The 13,850-nt window shown below is 36.8% G+C and overlaps 1 protein-coding gene across 1 annotated transcript in view; it reads left to right on the forward strand.

Moving 5' to 3' along the window:
* Nucleotides 1-885: 885 nt before the first annotated feature.
* The window catches only part of LOC123251555 (ras GTPase-activating-like protein IQGAP2), a 44,162-nt gene continuing 31,197 nt past the window's right edge, over nt 886-13,850 (forward strand). The window contains exons 1-3 of the mRNA XM_044680850.1: nt 886-950; nt 4,523-4,647; nt 7,270-7,448. Coding sequence (XP_044536785.1) covers nt 886-950; nt 4,523-4,647; nt 7,270-7,448 — 369 coding nt within the window. The remainder of the gene's footprint in view (nt 951-4,522; nt 4,648-7,269; nt 7,449-13,850) is intronic.

Here is a 13,850-nt window from a genome sequence, read left to right on the forward strand (position 1 = left end):
TTGGTTTTTGATTTGCCTGTCCAGGTGCCCTTACTAATTATTATTTTTATTGCATTATGATCTGAGAAGGTTACATTTATTATTTCTGCCCTTTTGCATTTGTTTGCAATGATTCTATGCCTATTACATGGTCAGTCTTTGTGAATGTACCATGTACAGCTGAAAAGAAGGTGTATTCCTTTTTGTCCCTATTTATTTTTCTCCATATATCAATTAAATCTAATTTTTCTAGGACTTCATTCACCTCTCTGACCTCTTTCTTATTTATTTTTTGGTTCAATTTATCTAAATCTGAAAGAGGAATATGTAGATCTCCCACTATTATGGTTTTACTATCTATTTCCTTCTTGAGCTCTGCCAGTTTCTCCTTTATTATTTTGGATGCTATACCACTTGGTGCATATATATTGAGCTGTGTTATTTACTCATTGTTTATACTGCCTTTAATCAGGATGTAATGACCTTCCCTGTCTTTTTTAATCATATCTATTTTTACTTTGGCTTTGTCAGAAATCATAATAGCCACTCCTGCCTTTTTTTTCTCATTTGATGCCGAAAAGATTTTGCTCAAGCCCTTAACCTTAAATTTGTGTATGTCCACCCACCTCATATGTGTTTCTTGTAGACAACATATGGTAGGATTTTGGTTTCTGATCCACTCTGCTCATTTCTCTGCTGCCATCTTAACCGGAAGTCAAGCTAGTGTAATCTTACAAAACTGTAGGATTGAGTTCAAATCACTTACCAGCCACCTGACCTTTAGTCATTTCAATTCCCCTTTCCTTGGTTTCTTCATCTGTAAAATGGGATCTGGGGCTAACATCAGAGGTGGACTAGATGATTTCTTAGTGCCTAACCCATGAGTTGCTACTGATTGCAGTAGAAATGTCTGCTGTCATTTTGCTCAACCATGCTTTAGACACCTATGAACTCATCTCTATCTCCTACCTGTAAGGTCTATGAAGGCAGAAATGATCTCATAGGTTTTTAATAGTCTTTTTCTGATGAAGATAAGAGAGAAGACATTGAAGATAATCTCTCTTCTACTTTAGCTCCCTTTAGAAATTTTGCATTTTGTGAGTTGAGATAACTTTTAGTAGCCAGTGGTTTACAGGTATTAAAAATGGTTAAACACGTAACTAAAAATTGATCAATGTAGCTGGATCTTAAAGTGGAAACACAACATGAGTCAAAAACCATTCCCTAGGTGTTTATTTTGTACTATGTTGATTTTTTTTATTTTATTTTTATTGCCATGCACAAAACACTTCCATCTTGGTCACTGTTGTAAGAGCAAACTGATACACAACCAGAACTCCAATATGAAACTATAAATACACTGATGTGAAAGAGAAGTCCACCAGGAAGTATGTTAAGTTCTGAGCCTAGAAAGAAAGGCTCGATTGTGATCTTTCTCTTGGAGAGGCTTATGTTTTAAAGGGAGAGACAATATACAAGATATATTTGCATACAAGATAGATATGGAATAGAAGGAAAAGAAGCTGAGAAGGGAAGGCATTAGCACCTTGAGAGACCTAGAAAGGCCTCCTGAAGAAGGTAGGATTTCAGCCAAATAGTAAAGAAAGCCTCAGATATCAGGAGGCCAAGGTGGTAAGGCAGGGAAAGAAGAGGAGATGCAAAGAGATTAGAATTACTGAAAATTCTTTAAAATATCTTTCTATAGGCGCCTAGGTTGGGACTGTGGGTAGAGCACTAGGCTAGCAATCAGGAAGACTCATCTTCATGAGTTCAAATATGACCTCAGATACTTATTAGCTAGTATGACCTCATGAGAGAGAGAGCTGACCCTGTTTGCCTCGGTTCCTGATCTATCAAATGAGCTGGAGAAGGAAATGTCAAACCACTCCAGTATCTTTGCCAGGAAAACCCCAAATGGAGTCTCTGAAGAGTCTGAAATGCCTGAAAAATGACCAAACACCAATTACAAAGAGAACATGATAGTCTATTTACTAACTGCTTCTTGAGAATCTCCCAAAGAACTAGTCTTGTAAACCTTTAGATGTCCTAAGGATGTAGTATGTTTTTTGAAACAAATATTGAATGTAGAGTCAGAAAATCCAGCTTTGGATCCAAAGTCTGCCCCTAACTTTCTGTGTAACCTTTGGCAAGTTACCACATGGAAGATGTCTTTTCTTAACAGGTCCTCATTATATTAATGCCATTCAGAAAAACTCGATGTCAAAAGGTGCCTGTTAATAATTTCAGTGGGAGTTGAGGTAAAATGCGATCTTACTCTTGAGGGACTTGCTAGTTAAAAACAAGGGAATGTAGGCACACAAAGGGCTATATTTGGAGGTCAAGGCTAGCAGGAAAAGGTTTTAGACCAGTTTAGCATTTGTAGTTTTGAATAGGATATATGAACAGAGCCAAGCAATTTCAGAGAGAGTGAACAGTATATTTTACTATGTGACCTTCAGAGAAAATATGATGTGGTAAAAACTGCCTGGAGCTGCTGTCCTAAGCTCTAATACTAATGCTGTGACTTCAGGCAAGTCTTTGAACCTTGTTCAATCTTAAATTTCTTAATCTTCAAAATGAGGAGGACAATAATCATAATAATCCTATCTGCCTTATTTACTACCTTAGGAAGTTATTGTTAGAATCAAATAAGATCAGACATGTAGTCAAAGTATCTATGAATATGTTAGATAAATATGGTAATAGTGATTAGATTTTATTAAAGATTAATTTTTGAAAAATGGAACTTGATGCCTTTGAGAGATATGAAAATGCTTTGTAAATTGCAAAGTTGGACATATAACAGACAAAAAGGAAGAAGAAATAAACTGGAAGAATGAAAGGGAGGGAGAGAGAGATCAAGAGAGAGAGAGAGAGACAAAGAGAAAGGGAAGAGAAGGGAGAAAGAGAGAACATTTATTAAGGACTATGTACTACATGCCAGACCCCCACCCAAAAGTTGTGAGATAATAAATATAAGCAAAAAAAAAAAAACCCTGAACTCCCCTAATTTGAAGGATCTTATATTCAAATGAGTAGGAGCAATATCAGTGTACCAAACAAAGATAAACTGAAAGTAAGGGGGAGGAAGAGAATAGAAAATTCTGATAAGACAGGAGCTGATCTTGGAGGGAAATGAGAATAGAAGTGGTGAGAACCTTCTTAAATGATTCCTTAGCATGGAGGCACTGAGAAGTTGCAAGTAGAAACTGACACCTTGGTAACAAATCTTGTATTTATCAGAGACCAGTTTCAAATCCAGGTTTATCCATCATCCCCACTTTTATATCCCACAAGCATGTTCACACCTCACATATAGAGTCTACTTTGTACCCACCCCCAGGCCACAAACCATTAACTCCTCTCATTTTTTTTTCCCCTGAAGTCATCAATATCCCTTCAGTCTCAGATTTCGAATATACTGGTTATCCTTAATTCTTCACCCTCCCACTCTCTTTCTCTCACCTCCTTCCAAAACATTAAGGAAGTTGACACGACCTTTTAATTAAATATTTTCTTAAAAACATTGAATCAAAATACTTCAATAAATAAACTTGGTGAGCATTTAAATTAGTTTCAGTTCAATGAGGTGACTAAGATCACAGTAAATTTTAAGCACTACACCAAGATTCAGGCAGAACTGAGTTCCAATTCAGCCTCTGATGCTTATTAGCTCAGTAACTTGATCAAAACACTTCCCCTGTGCTTCAGGATTCTAATCTGTAAAGTGGTTACCATCATAACACATATCTCCCTGGGCTATTGTAAAGATCAAATGAGGTAATTTCTACCCAGTACTTTCCCAAGATTTAATAAATATAATTAAGGTTTATAGACATGTAATTTTTGATAACACTTTCAAGGTTTATACAGTTTCAGTTGTCAAATACTGTGCGTTCTACATTCCCAGGATTTCTTAGATCTATAGTCCATCAATATGGCGACCACGGAAACCAGTCCTTCATCAGCTCTCACTTAAACAAAAGTAATAAATTCTTATTTCTTTTTTTTTGATCCCTCCCCTTCTGTCAGTTCTAGAGCAGAAGAACAACAAGAGCTGGGCAAGTGGGGCTGTGATTTACGTAGGGTCACCGAGCGAGGAAGGGTCCGCAGCTCTTCCTACCCTTTTGTATGCTCAGGGGAGAACAGTTACATAAGACCTTCCTTCACTGAGCCTTCCCTTGTCAGCATATTCCAAACTGGAAGTCATTTTACATATACTGTAAATGTTTGTCCATCCCTGTGTAACCCCTCATAAAGTGTGGCTTCCTTGTGGTCAAAGACTAATTGGTTTTGTCTTGGTGTCCTAAAGAACCTCCAGTCCCCAAACGGCTCTTGACTTACCAACGTAATAATTTTCTACATGCTTATCTAGTGAATCTCACTGAAGGGCTACACAGCATGCTGCCTCCCTTTACTCATATTGTTCTGCTTCCAATATCTAGCTCTCAGAGTGTCTGTCCTGTTTAATCAATTTTGTAAGAAGTCAACTGAAAAGAAAAATTAAAGTTAATCAATGTATGGTGACTTTTGTCTTCCCTAGGTATGCTAGCAGGCTCATGTCCATCAAAAGAGAAGTTGAATCTCAAGGACAAGATCACTTGAGCCGGGATGAAATTCAAAATCTCATTGATGGGGTCAATGTGGAAATTCAAGAAGAAAAAGCAAGTAAGTGCAGTCAGCTAAGTTTTCCAGAATGGTTGAGAATGTCAGTATTCTGGATAATTGAAGCTTTGACTGTTACCCAATGTTTTGCTCAATTTTTAATTCCAGCCCTTTTTTGGGGGGAAATTGTTCTAATATTTATTACATGATTTTTGTCTTAGTAAATGGAAAGAGAATCAAAACATGTATTGTTTCCAAGCCAGAAGAGAGGTAAGGGCTAGGCAAGTGGAATTAAATGACTTTGACAGGGTCATTCAGTTAGGAAAGTATGTGAAGCCAGACCTGAATCCAGGACTTCTCAACTCAGGTTCTGCATTCTTATCCACAGCCACCTACCTTCCCCTCTCAATGATTTCTAAAGGTGCCTTTTACATAGTAATGAATATAACTTAACACTTTCTTGACTATAGAGCTCTGATCATCATTATGATCACTGATGATGATAGAAATGTAAAGGATGTGGGATATTGGACTAAACCTTTAGTCAATCAAGGAAAGATTGTGGAATAATCAGAAAATCTCTGATGTGTGTCTCAGTGCAGAATGTGCTGAATCCATAGTCAGGAAGGTTTGAGGTCAAATCTTGTCTCAGATCCTGACTAGATCTATGATCCTGGGCCAATGATTTCGTCTCTGCTTCAGTTTCCTCAACCCCACTTATGGGGGAAATAAGCGATAGTACATCGCTCTCAGGGTTGTTTTAAGGATCAAAGGAGATGATATTTAAGAAGTACTTAGCAGAGTACCTGTGACCTAGTAGGTGCAGAATTCATCCTTGTTCCCTTTCCTTGAATAAGTTGCTAATACTTTCTTAGATTCCCATGAGTATCAAAACTGATGAAAAGCAGGAATCTTGATTTCTGATCCTAGCTATGTCACTAAGGCCTTTAGGATTATTAGAAAAATCATTTGTTCTTCATAGGCAGCCTTAATTTCTTAATCTATATAGTGAGGATTTTGTAGGAGATAACCACTAAGCTCCTCTCTGGGATATTTCAATGTTTATTTTCTTATATTTGCTGCTACCACCTCTGATCCTTGTTATCATCCCAGCCTTGGTCACCTTCTTTGTCTTGTCAGCCATGAATCATCTTAATTTCTCTGAAGTCTCACACACCTTTCCCTCTTTTTTTCTTATGCTTTTGACATTGTTTTTTGGTGGGCTTCAGTGTTAGTGGATTTTTAAGACTTATTGTTCTCATTCTTTGAAGTTTCTCAAACTCTCTTGGTATGATATCTGTGTCCTAGACAACTGTAGCTGCTCAAAACCTTTTGTTCCCGTTTGGTCGTCAGGAAGCAAGAGACTCCATTTTCATTTTTTCATCAAGGATCATTCATATATATAATTTGGATTAGGTACTGTAGACCGACCTGGTCACAGTAAGTGGTGATTGGCAGCTTTCTGAAAGACAGGACTCAAAACAGATTTTGAACAGCTTTGTTTCCTAAACCTTGATGTTGAAAAATATGGAGAGCCCACTATTGTACCACTTCAGTGGTTTTCTTATTTTTGTTTTTTTCTTAAATTTGTCAAAAAATTTCTCCCTTTTAGGCCCCACAAGGATATTTTACCATTATTTCATTCGTAAGGAATTTTGGGAATCTGTAATGAAATTGCTTGTGTTGTATACAGACCTTAGTGTTGGATTTTGGCACAAGACCTGGGCTGAAATGTCCTCTAACATTTCTGTGCATAACAACAGGCTCTTATTTAGTAGAGTGGAGAGGGACATAATGGGTCAAGAAAATCCATCCTACCACCTCCTCAGGGCCTAAAGCATTTAAGTCGCTTTGACAAACACTCAACACCTTCTTTTTTCTGTAGCCTACCTAAATATCCTCAGAGGATAAATCATTTTTAAGAACAACTTTCAATTATTATCCTGAGCTAAAAGAAACCTGGCATTGAGAAGAAGTTTCTATGTAAATTATCAAGTATTAGCCTCAACTAAACTAAGCAGAACCTTAATTTCCTTTTTTTAGGCCAATGAGGTATGTAAAATATTATTTTACTGCTAAGTATATCTTACATTCATCATCATCAGAATCCAATTAAACAGGAGCATGTAAGAAAGTGTGAAATGATCTAATTATTGTAGTTCTTAAAAACCAACAACCATAAAAGCAATATGGTATTTATAGACCACTGGGTTTGGAGTCCAGAAAACATGGTTTTTATTCCTGCCTCAGATAGTTTTGAGGTACGTAATCCTGAGCACATACTCCCAATATTTGTAGTCCTCTTCACCAATATAACACTTAAGTGTCTCAGTGGATAGAAATGGATTGGAGACAGGACATCCTGAGTTCAAATGTGACCTTGAAGAGGTCTTATCTGTGTGACCCTGGTCAAGTCACTTTGCCACAATTGCCTAGCCCTTACTGCTCTTTTATCTTAGAACTAATAATTATCAAGTCTAATACAGGAAGTAAGAACTTAAACACACACACACACACACACACACACACACACACACACACAGAGAGAGAAATAAAAATGTTGTTCTTTATTTTTATCCAGACAATAATTTAAGGTAAAACAAGGCAGACTTTTATCATCACACCATTTGTCTTATTTCCTTTTGTTGCTTCAAAAATTGTCATCTATTCCTCTCCCATGTTCAGTGCATGCAGCAGTCATTGCAATTAATGAAGCCATTAAGGAGGGTATCGCAGAGCAGACTCTTGTAACTCTGAAGAATCCAAAAGCCATTTTAACCTCTGTCGATGATAGCCTGTCCACAAATTATCAAGAGGAACTTTGGGAAGCCAAGCAGAGAAAAGAAGTGATTGCAAAAGAGAAGGTACTTCATTAGATAATGTAAAATATTGTTAACTGTGTTCCTAGTTATTAGAAATATAACATAGTTGTCAGATAAAAAATGTGACTACTAGGAAGATATTTGAAGTATTACTTATTAATCAGAAACCAGGCAACAAAAAAATTTTAAAGTATAAAATGAGGTAAAATTTTTATACAGTGTTTTCAGTTACATATGGTTCACGTTCTTATTCTCTCATCCACCCATTGCACCCAAACACCCACCATAGCCAACGCTCATTTCCACTGGTTTTTACATGTGCCATCAATCAAGACCTAGTTCCATATTATTGATAGTTACATTAGGGTGGTCAGTTTAAAGTCTATATCACAAATCATGTCCACATCAACCCATGTATTCTAGCGGTTGTTTTTCTGTGTTTCTACTCCTGTAGTTATTCCTCTGAATGTGGGTAGTGTTCTTTTCCATAAATCCCTCAGAATTGTCCTGGGTCATTGCATTGCTGCTAGTACAGAAGTCCATTACATTCGATTTTACCACAGTGTATCAGTCTCTGTGTACAATGTTCTTCTGGCTCTGCTCCTTTCACTCTGTATCAATTCCTGAAGGTCTTTCCAGTTCACATGGAATTCCTCCAGTTTATTATTCCTTTGAGCACTATAGCATTCCATAACCATCATATACCACAATTTGTTTAGCCATTCCCCAATTGAAGGGCATGCCCTTGTTTTCCAGTTTTTTGCCATCACAAAAAGCACGGTTCTAAATATTTTTGTACAAGTCTTTTTATCTATGATCTCTTTGGGGTACAAACCCAGCAATGCTATGGCTGGATCAAAGGGCAGGCAGTCTTTCTTTATCTGAGAATTGCCTATTCATGTCCCTTGCCCATTTATCAATTGGGGAATGGCTTGATTTTTTTATACAATTGATTTAGTTCCTTGTATATTTGAGTAATTAGACCTTTGTCAGAGGTTTTTGTTATAAAAATTCTTTTTCCCAATTTGTTGTTTCCCTTTTGATTTTAGTTAAAATGTTTGTTTGTACAAAAACTTTTATTTAATGTAATCAAAATTATTTACATTTTGTGATTTTTTTCTAACTCTTGCTTGGTTTTAAAATCTTTCCTTTCCCAGAGATCTGAAAAGTATACTATTCTGAGTTTGCCTAATTTTCTTATAATTTCCTTCTTTATATTCAAGACATTCAACCATTCTGAATTTATCTTGCTGTAGGGTGTGAGATGTAGATCTAAACCTAATCTCATCCATATTGTTTTCCAATTTTCCCTAGCAGTTTTTGTCAAATCGTGGATTTTTGCCCCAAAAGTTGGGCTTTTTGGGTTTATCATACACTGTCTTGCTGAGGTTCCTTACCCCAAGTCTATTCCACTGATCCTCCCTTCTGTCTCTTAGACAATACCATATTGTTTTGATGGACCACTGCTTTATAATACAGTTTAATATCTGTTACTGCTAGGCCACCTTCCTGCATGTTTTTTTTTCGTTAATTTTCATTATATTGTTGATCTTTTGTTCTTCCAAATGAACTTTGTTATAGTTTTTTCTAATTCAGTAAAAACATTTCTTGGTCCTTTGATAGGTATGGAACTAAATAAGCAAATTAATTTGGGTAGGATGGTCATTTTTATTATGTTACCTCATCCTACCCATGAGCACTCAATGTTAGATCTAGTTTTAATTGTTTGGAAAGTGTTTTGTAGTTGTGTTTGTATAATTCCTGTATTTATTTTGGTAGATAGATTCCTAAATATTTTATATTGTCTAGGGCAGTGATGGGCAATATACAGCCCACATGCCAGATTCGGGCCCCCTAAAATGTTCTATTGGGCCACGGGACATTATTCCTAATCTAATGAATACAATGAATAGGATACAATACAATGAAACTTCTAAAGAGTTGCTTAGAAACAGACTGACATATGTGCATTTCCTTTTCTTTGGCTCCTGATTTAAAAAGTTTGCCCATCATTGGTCTAGGGTGATTTTAAATGGCATTTCTTTTTCTAACTTGCTGCTGAGATATGTTGGAAATATATAGAAATGCTGATGATTTATGTGTATTTATTTTGTATCCTGCAACTTTGCTAAAGTTGTAGATTATTTCCACCAGCTTTTTAGTTGATTCTCTAGGATTTTTTAAGTAGACCATCATACCGTCTGGAAAGACCTCGATCTCTTCATTGCCTATTTTAATACCTTGAATTTCTTTTTCTTCTCTAATTGCTACTACTAATTTTTCCAGTACAATGTTAAGTAATTGAGGTGATAATGGGTATCCTTATTTCACTCCTGATATTATTGGGAAGGCTTCTAATTTATCCGCACTGCATATGATGCTTATTGATGGTTTTAGAAATATGCTGTTTATTATTTTTAGGAAAGTTCCTTTTATTCCTATACTTTCAAGTGTTTTCAATAGGAATGGGTATTGTATTTTGTCAAAGGGTTTTTCAGCATCTATTGAAATATCCTATTGAGATATCATGTGATTCTTTTTTTACCTCTAGTTTTATATGTATTTATACATATATTAAAACATATAACTTGACATTTCATCCTATACAGTTTGTCACTGTTCCCTCTATATATACTTCTTCTAACTACCCTGTTGATAATATCAATTTTAAGAGTTACCAATATCATATTTTCTTATAGGGATACAAATCATTGTATTTATTGGGTCCCTAAAAGAAAAAGGTTTTTTGGTGTTCCCCCACCCTTCTTAATTACCTATTGGTGATTCTCTTGAGTTCTGTGTTTGGGCAGTAAATTCTCTGTTTAAATCTCTTTTTCTTTATGAGTGCTTGGAAGTCTTCAATTTTATTAAATGACCATACTTTCCCTTGCAAAAATATAGGCAGTTTTGCTAGATAGTTGATTCTTGGTTGTAAACCCAGTTCTCTTGCTTTCCAGAATATTATATTCCATGACTTCCAGTCCTTCAATATATATGCAACCAGATCGTGTGTTATCTTGACATGTTTCCCTGGTATCTGAATGACTTCTTCTTAGCAGCTTGTAATATTTTTTCCTTAGTCTGGTAGTTTTTGAATTAGGCTATAATATTCCTGGGAGATTTTAGTTCTGGATTAAATGTATGAGGTGATCTGTGGATTCTTTCACTTTTCCCTCTTGTTTGAGAATGTCAGGACAGTTTTCTGGGATAATTTCCTGTAGGATGATGTCAAAGCTTTTACTTTTGTCATGATGTTCTGGTAGATCAATGATCCTTAAATTCTCTCTTCAAGAAAAAGAGGGAGTCGAGAGGTTCTGGGTTAAGATGGCGACAGAGTAAGGAGGCAGCTGCTTGATCTCTCCTAACCAAAGCATATAGGACTCTTCAAGGGGACATAAAAACAAATCCAGACGAATAAAGGGACCCCACAACAGGGCGCAGCATTGAAGCTACATGGAATCAGGGCATTTCCACACTATAAAGGGGTAAAACAGCTCTCACTAAAACACGAGCGGAAGAAGCCCGTCACCCACCCCCCACACGACGTATACTGCCAAGGCCAGCACACAAGAGTTAAAGCAGGATTGGGGCACCCATTAAGTCATTGGCAGCTCCAAGGCCTGTTACTGAGAGAAGCAAGACTTAGGACCCCAAGAGGCTAAAGAACACACACGGACTTTGAATACAGACCCTAAGCTCTAGCGCTGGCACAGGTAAAGGCATTGACTTAGGTGTGGACAAGGATCTCCAGCGCAGGCTTGGACCTCTAGTGGGGACCCTGTGCAGACGGCAGCACGGATATGGAAGCAGCGCCCTGAGACTGCTGAAGGAGCCTCGGGCAGAGGGGCAGACCGGGGACGGCCAAGAGGCTTGACCCTGAGAACAATGAAACCTGAAACCTTGGGAGTCCAGAGAGCTCAGACAGACCCTGAGTGTGAGGATAAAGCTGAGAAGGGGCAGGGCTAACAATGGAAACCCAAAATCAGGAACCCCAGAAGAGAAAGATCATTAAGAAGAAATCTGTAACACTTGACAACTTTTACACAGAGAAAATCCAGGCAACAGAGCAAACAGCAGAGGAAAACAAACAAGTAATCATATCCAAACCTTCCCAAAATAATGAAAACTGGCCACAAGCTATGGAAGAGTTCAAATCGGAGATGATGAGAAAGATGGAAGAGATCTGGCAAGAAAATAACAGTTTAAAAGGCAGAATGTTGCAATTGGAAAGTGAGGCTCAGAAATCAAATGGACTAATGAGCAAATTGGACACCAGAAATGACCAGATTGAAAAGGAAAACCAAAAGATCATAGCCGAAAATCAGTCCCTAAAGGCTAGAATTGAGCAATTACAAGTTAATGATCTCTCAAGACAGCAAGAACAAATAAAACAGTCAAAAGACTGATAAAATAGAAGTAAACATGAAATATCTCAATGAGAAAGTGACAGACCAAGAAAACCGGTCTAGAAGAGACAATCTCAGAATCATTGGTCTTCCTGAAAAAGCAGAAATTAATAGAAACTTGGACTCCATACTAAAAGAAATTATTCAGCAAAATTGCCCTGAAGTTCTACAACAAGAGGGCAATATAGACATTGAAAGGATCTATAGATCACCCTCTACACTAGACCCAGAAAAGACAACCCCCAGGAATATAATAGCCAAATTCAAGAGCTTCCAAGTAAAAGAAAAAATCATACAAGAAGCCAGAAAGAGACAATTCAAATATCAAGGAGCACCAATCAGGATCACACAGGATCTGGCAGCCTCCATGCTAAAAGACCACAAGGGTTGGAATATGATATTCAAAAAGGCAAGAGAACTGGGCCTGCAACCATGGATCAACTACCCATCAAAATTGACAATATACTTACAGAGGAAAGTATGGGCATTCAACAAAATTGAAGATTTCCAAGTATTTGCACAAAAGAGACTGGGACTAAATGAAAAGTTTGATATCCAAACACAAAAATCAAGAGAAACATGAAAAGGTAAATAAGAAACAGAGGGGGAAAGAAAGAAAACTCATAAATTTTTAAATTTGCCTCTTTAAAGGGCTTCAATAAAATCTAATTATCTGTATTCTTATGTGGAGAAATGCTATGTATAATTTTCTGTAGTGAACTCTATTCACTATTATAGTATTCACTATTATAGTAATTAGAAGAATAATTCATAAGGAGAGGGTGGAATACTAAATGGTCTAAGATGATATAGGGGGTGGGAAAGAGGGGGGTGAATAGTAGAGGACATCAAGAGAAACTTGAGTGAATAAGAAAAATAGGATATTCTATTACACACAAAGACGGCATTGGAAGGGGAGGGGACAAATACTATTATAAGAAGGAGAGGAAGAGAGCATTAAGAGATAATATTTAAACCTTACTCTCAGTGTAATCAACCCGGAGAGGGAAGAGTAGCTATATTATCCATTGGGATATAAAACTCTAACCCTACTGAGAAAGTCAGAAGGGATAAACCAAGGGGAGTAGGAGAGTGGGGAGGTCAAAAAAGGGAGGGGAGAAGAAAGGGGAGAGAATTCATTAGGCCTTTAAAAATAAAAAGAGGGGAATAATAAGGGAGGGGGTAGAAAGGGAAGTTAATCAAGGGAGGGGATAAGGGATACCGGCTTAAAGCAAACCACTGATTTAAAAGGAAATAGTGTAAGAAGAAGGAGTGGGACTAGGGGAGGATACAAAAATGTCAGCGAATGCACAACTGATAATTATAACTCTGAATGTGAATGGGATGAACTCACTCATAAAGTGGAAGCAAGTAGCAGATTAGATCAGAAACCAAAATGCTACCGTATGTTGTCTACAAGAAACACATATGAGTTGGGTGGACATACACAAATTTAAGGTTAAGGGCTTGAGCAAAATCTTTTGGGCATCAAATGAGAAAAAGAAGGCAGGAGTGGCTATTATGATTTCTGACAAAGCCAAAGTAAACATAGATATGATTAAAAAAGACAGGGAAGGTCATTACATCCTGATTAAAGGCAGTATAAACAATGAGGAAATAACACTGCTCAATATGTATGCACCATGTGGCATAGCATAAAAATTCATAAAGGAGAAACTGGCAGAGCTCAAAAAGGAAATAGATAGTAAAACCATAATAGTGGGAGGTCTAAATATTCCTTTTTCAGATATAGATACATCAAACCAAAAAATAAATAAGAAAGAGGTCAGAGAGGTGAATGAAGTCCTAGAAAAATTAGATTTAATTGATATATGGAGAAAAATAAATAGGGACAAAAAGGAATACACCTTCTTTTCAGCTGTACATGGTACATTCACAAAGACTGACCATGTAATAGGGCATAGAAACATTGCAAACAAATGCAAAAGACCACAAATAATAAATGTAACCTTCTCAGATCATAATGCAATAAAATAATAATTAGTAAGGGCACCTGGACAGGCAAATCAAAAACCAA

Source organism: Gracilinanus agilis, chromosome 1 (assembly GCF_016433145.1).
Source record: "Gracilinanus agilis isolate LMUSP501 chromosome 1, AgileGrace, whole genome shotgun sequence".
NCBI lineage: Eukaryota > Metazoa > Chordata > Mammalia > Didelphimorphia > Didelphidae > Gracilinanus > Gracilinanus agilis.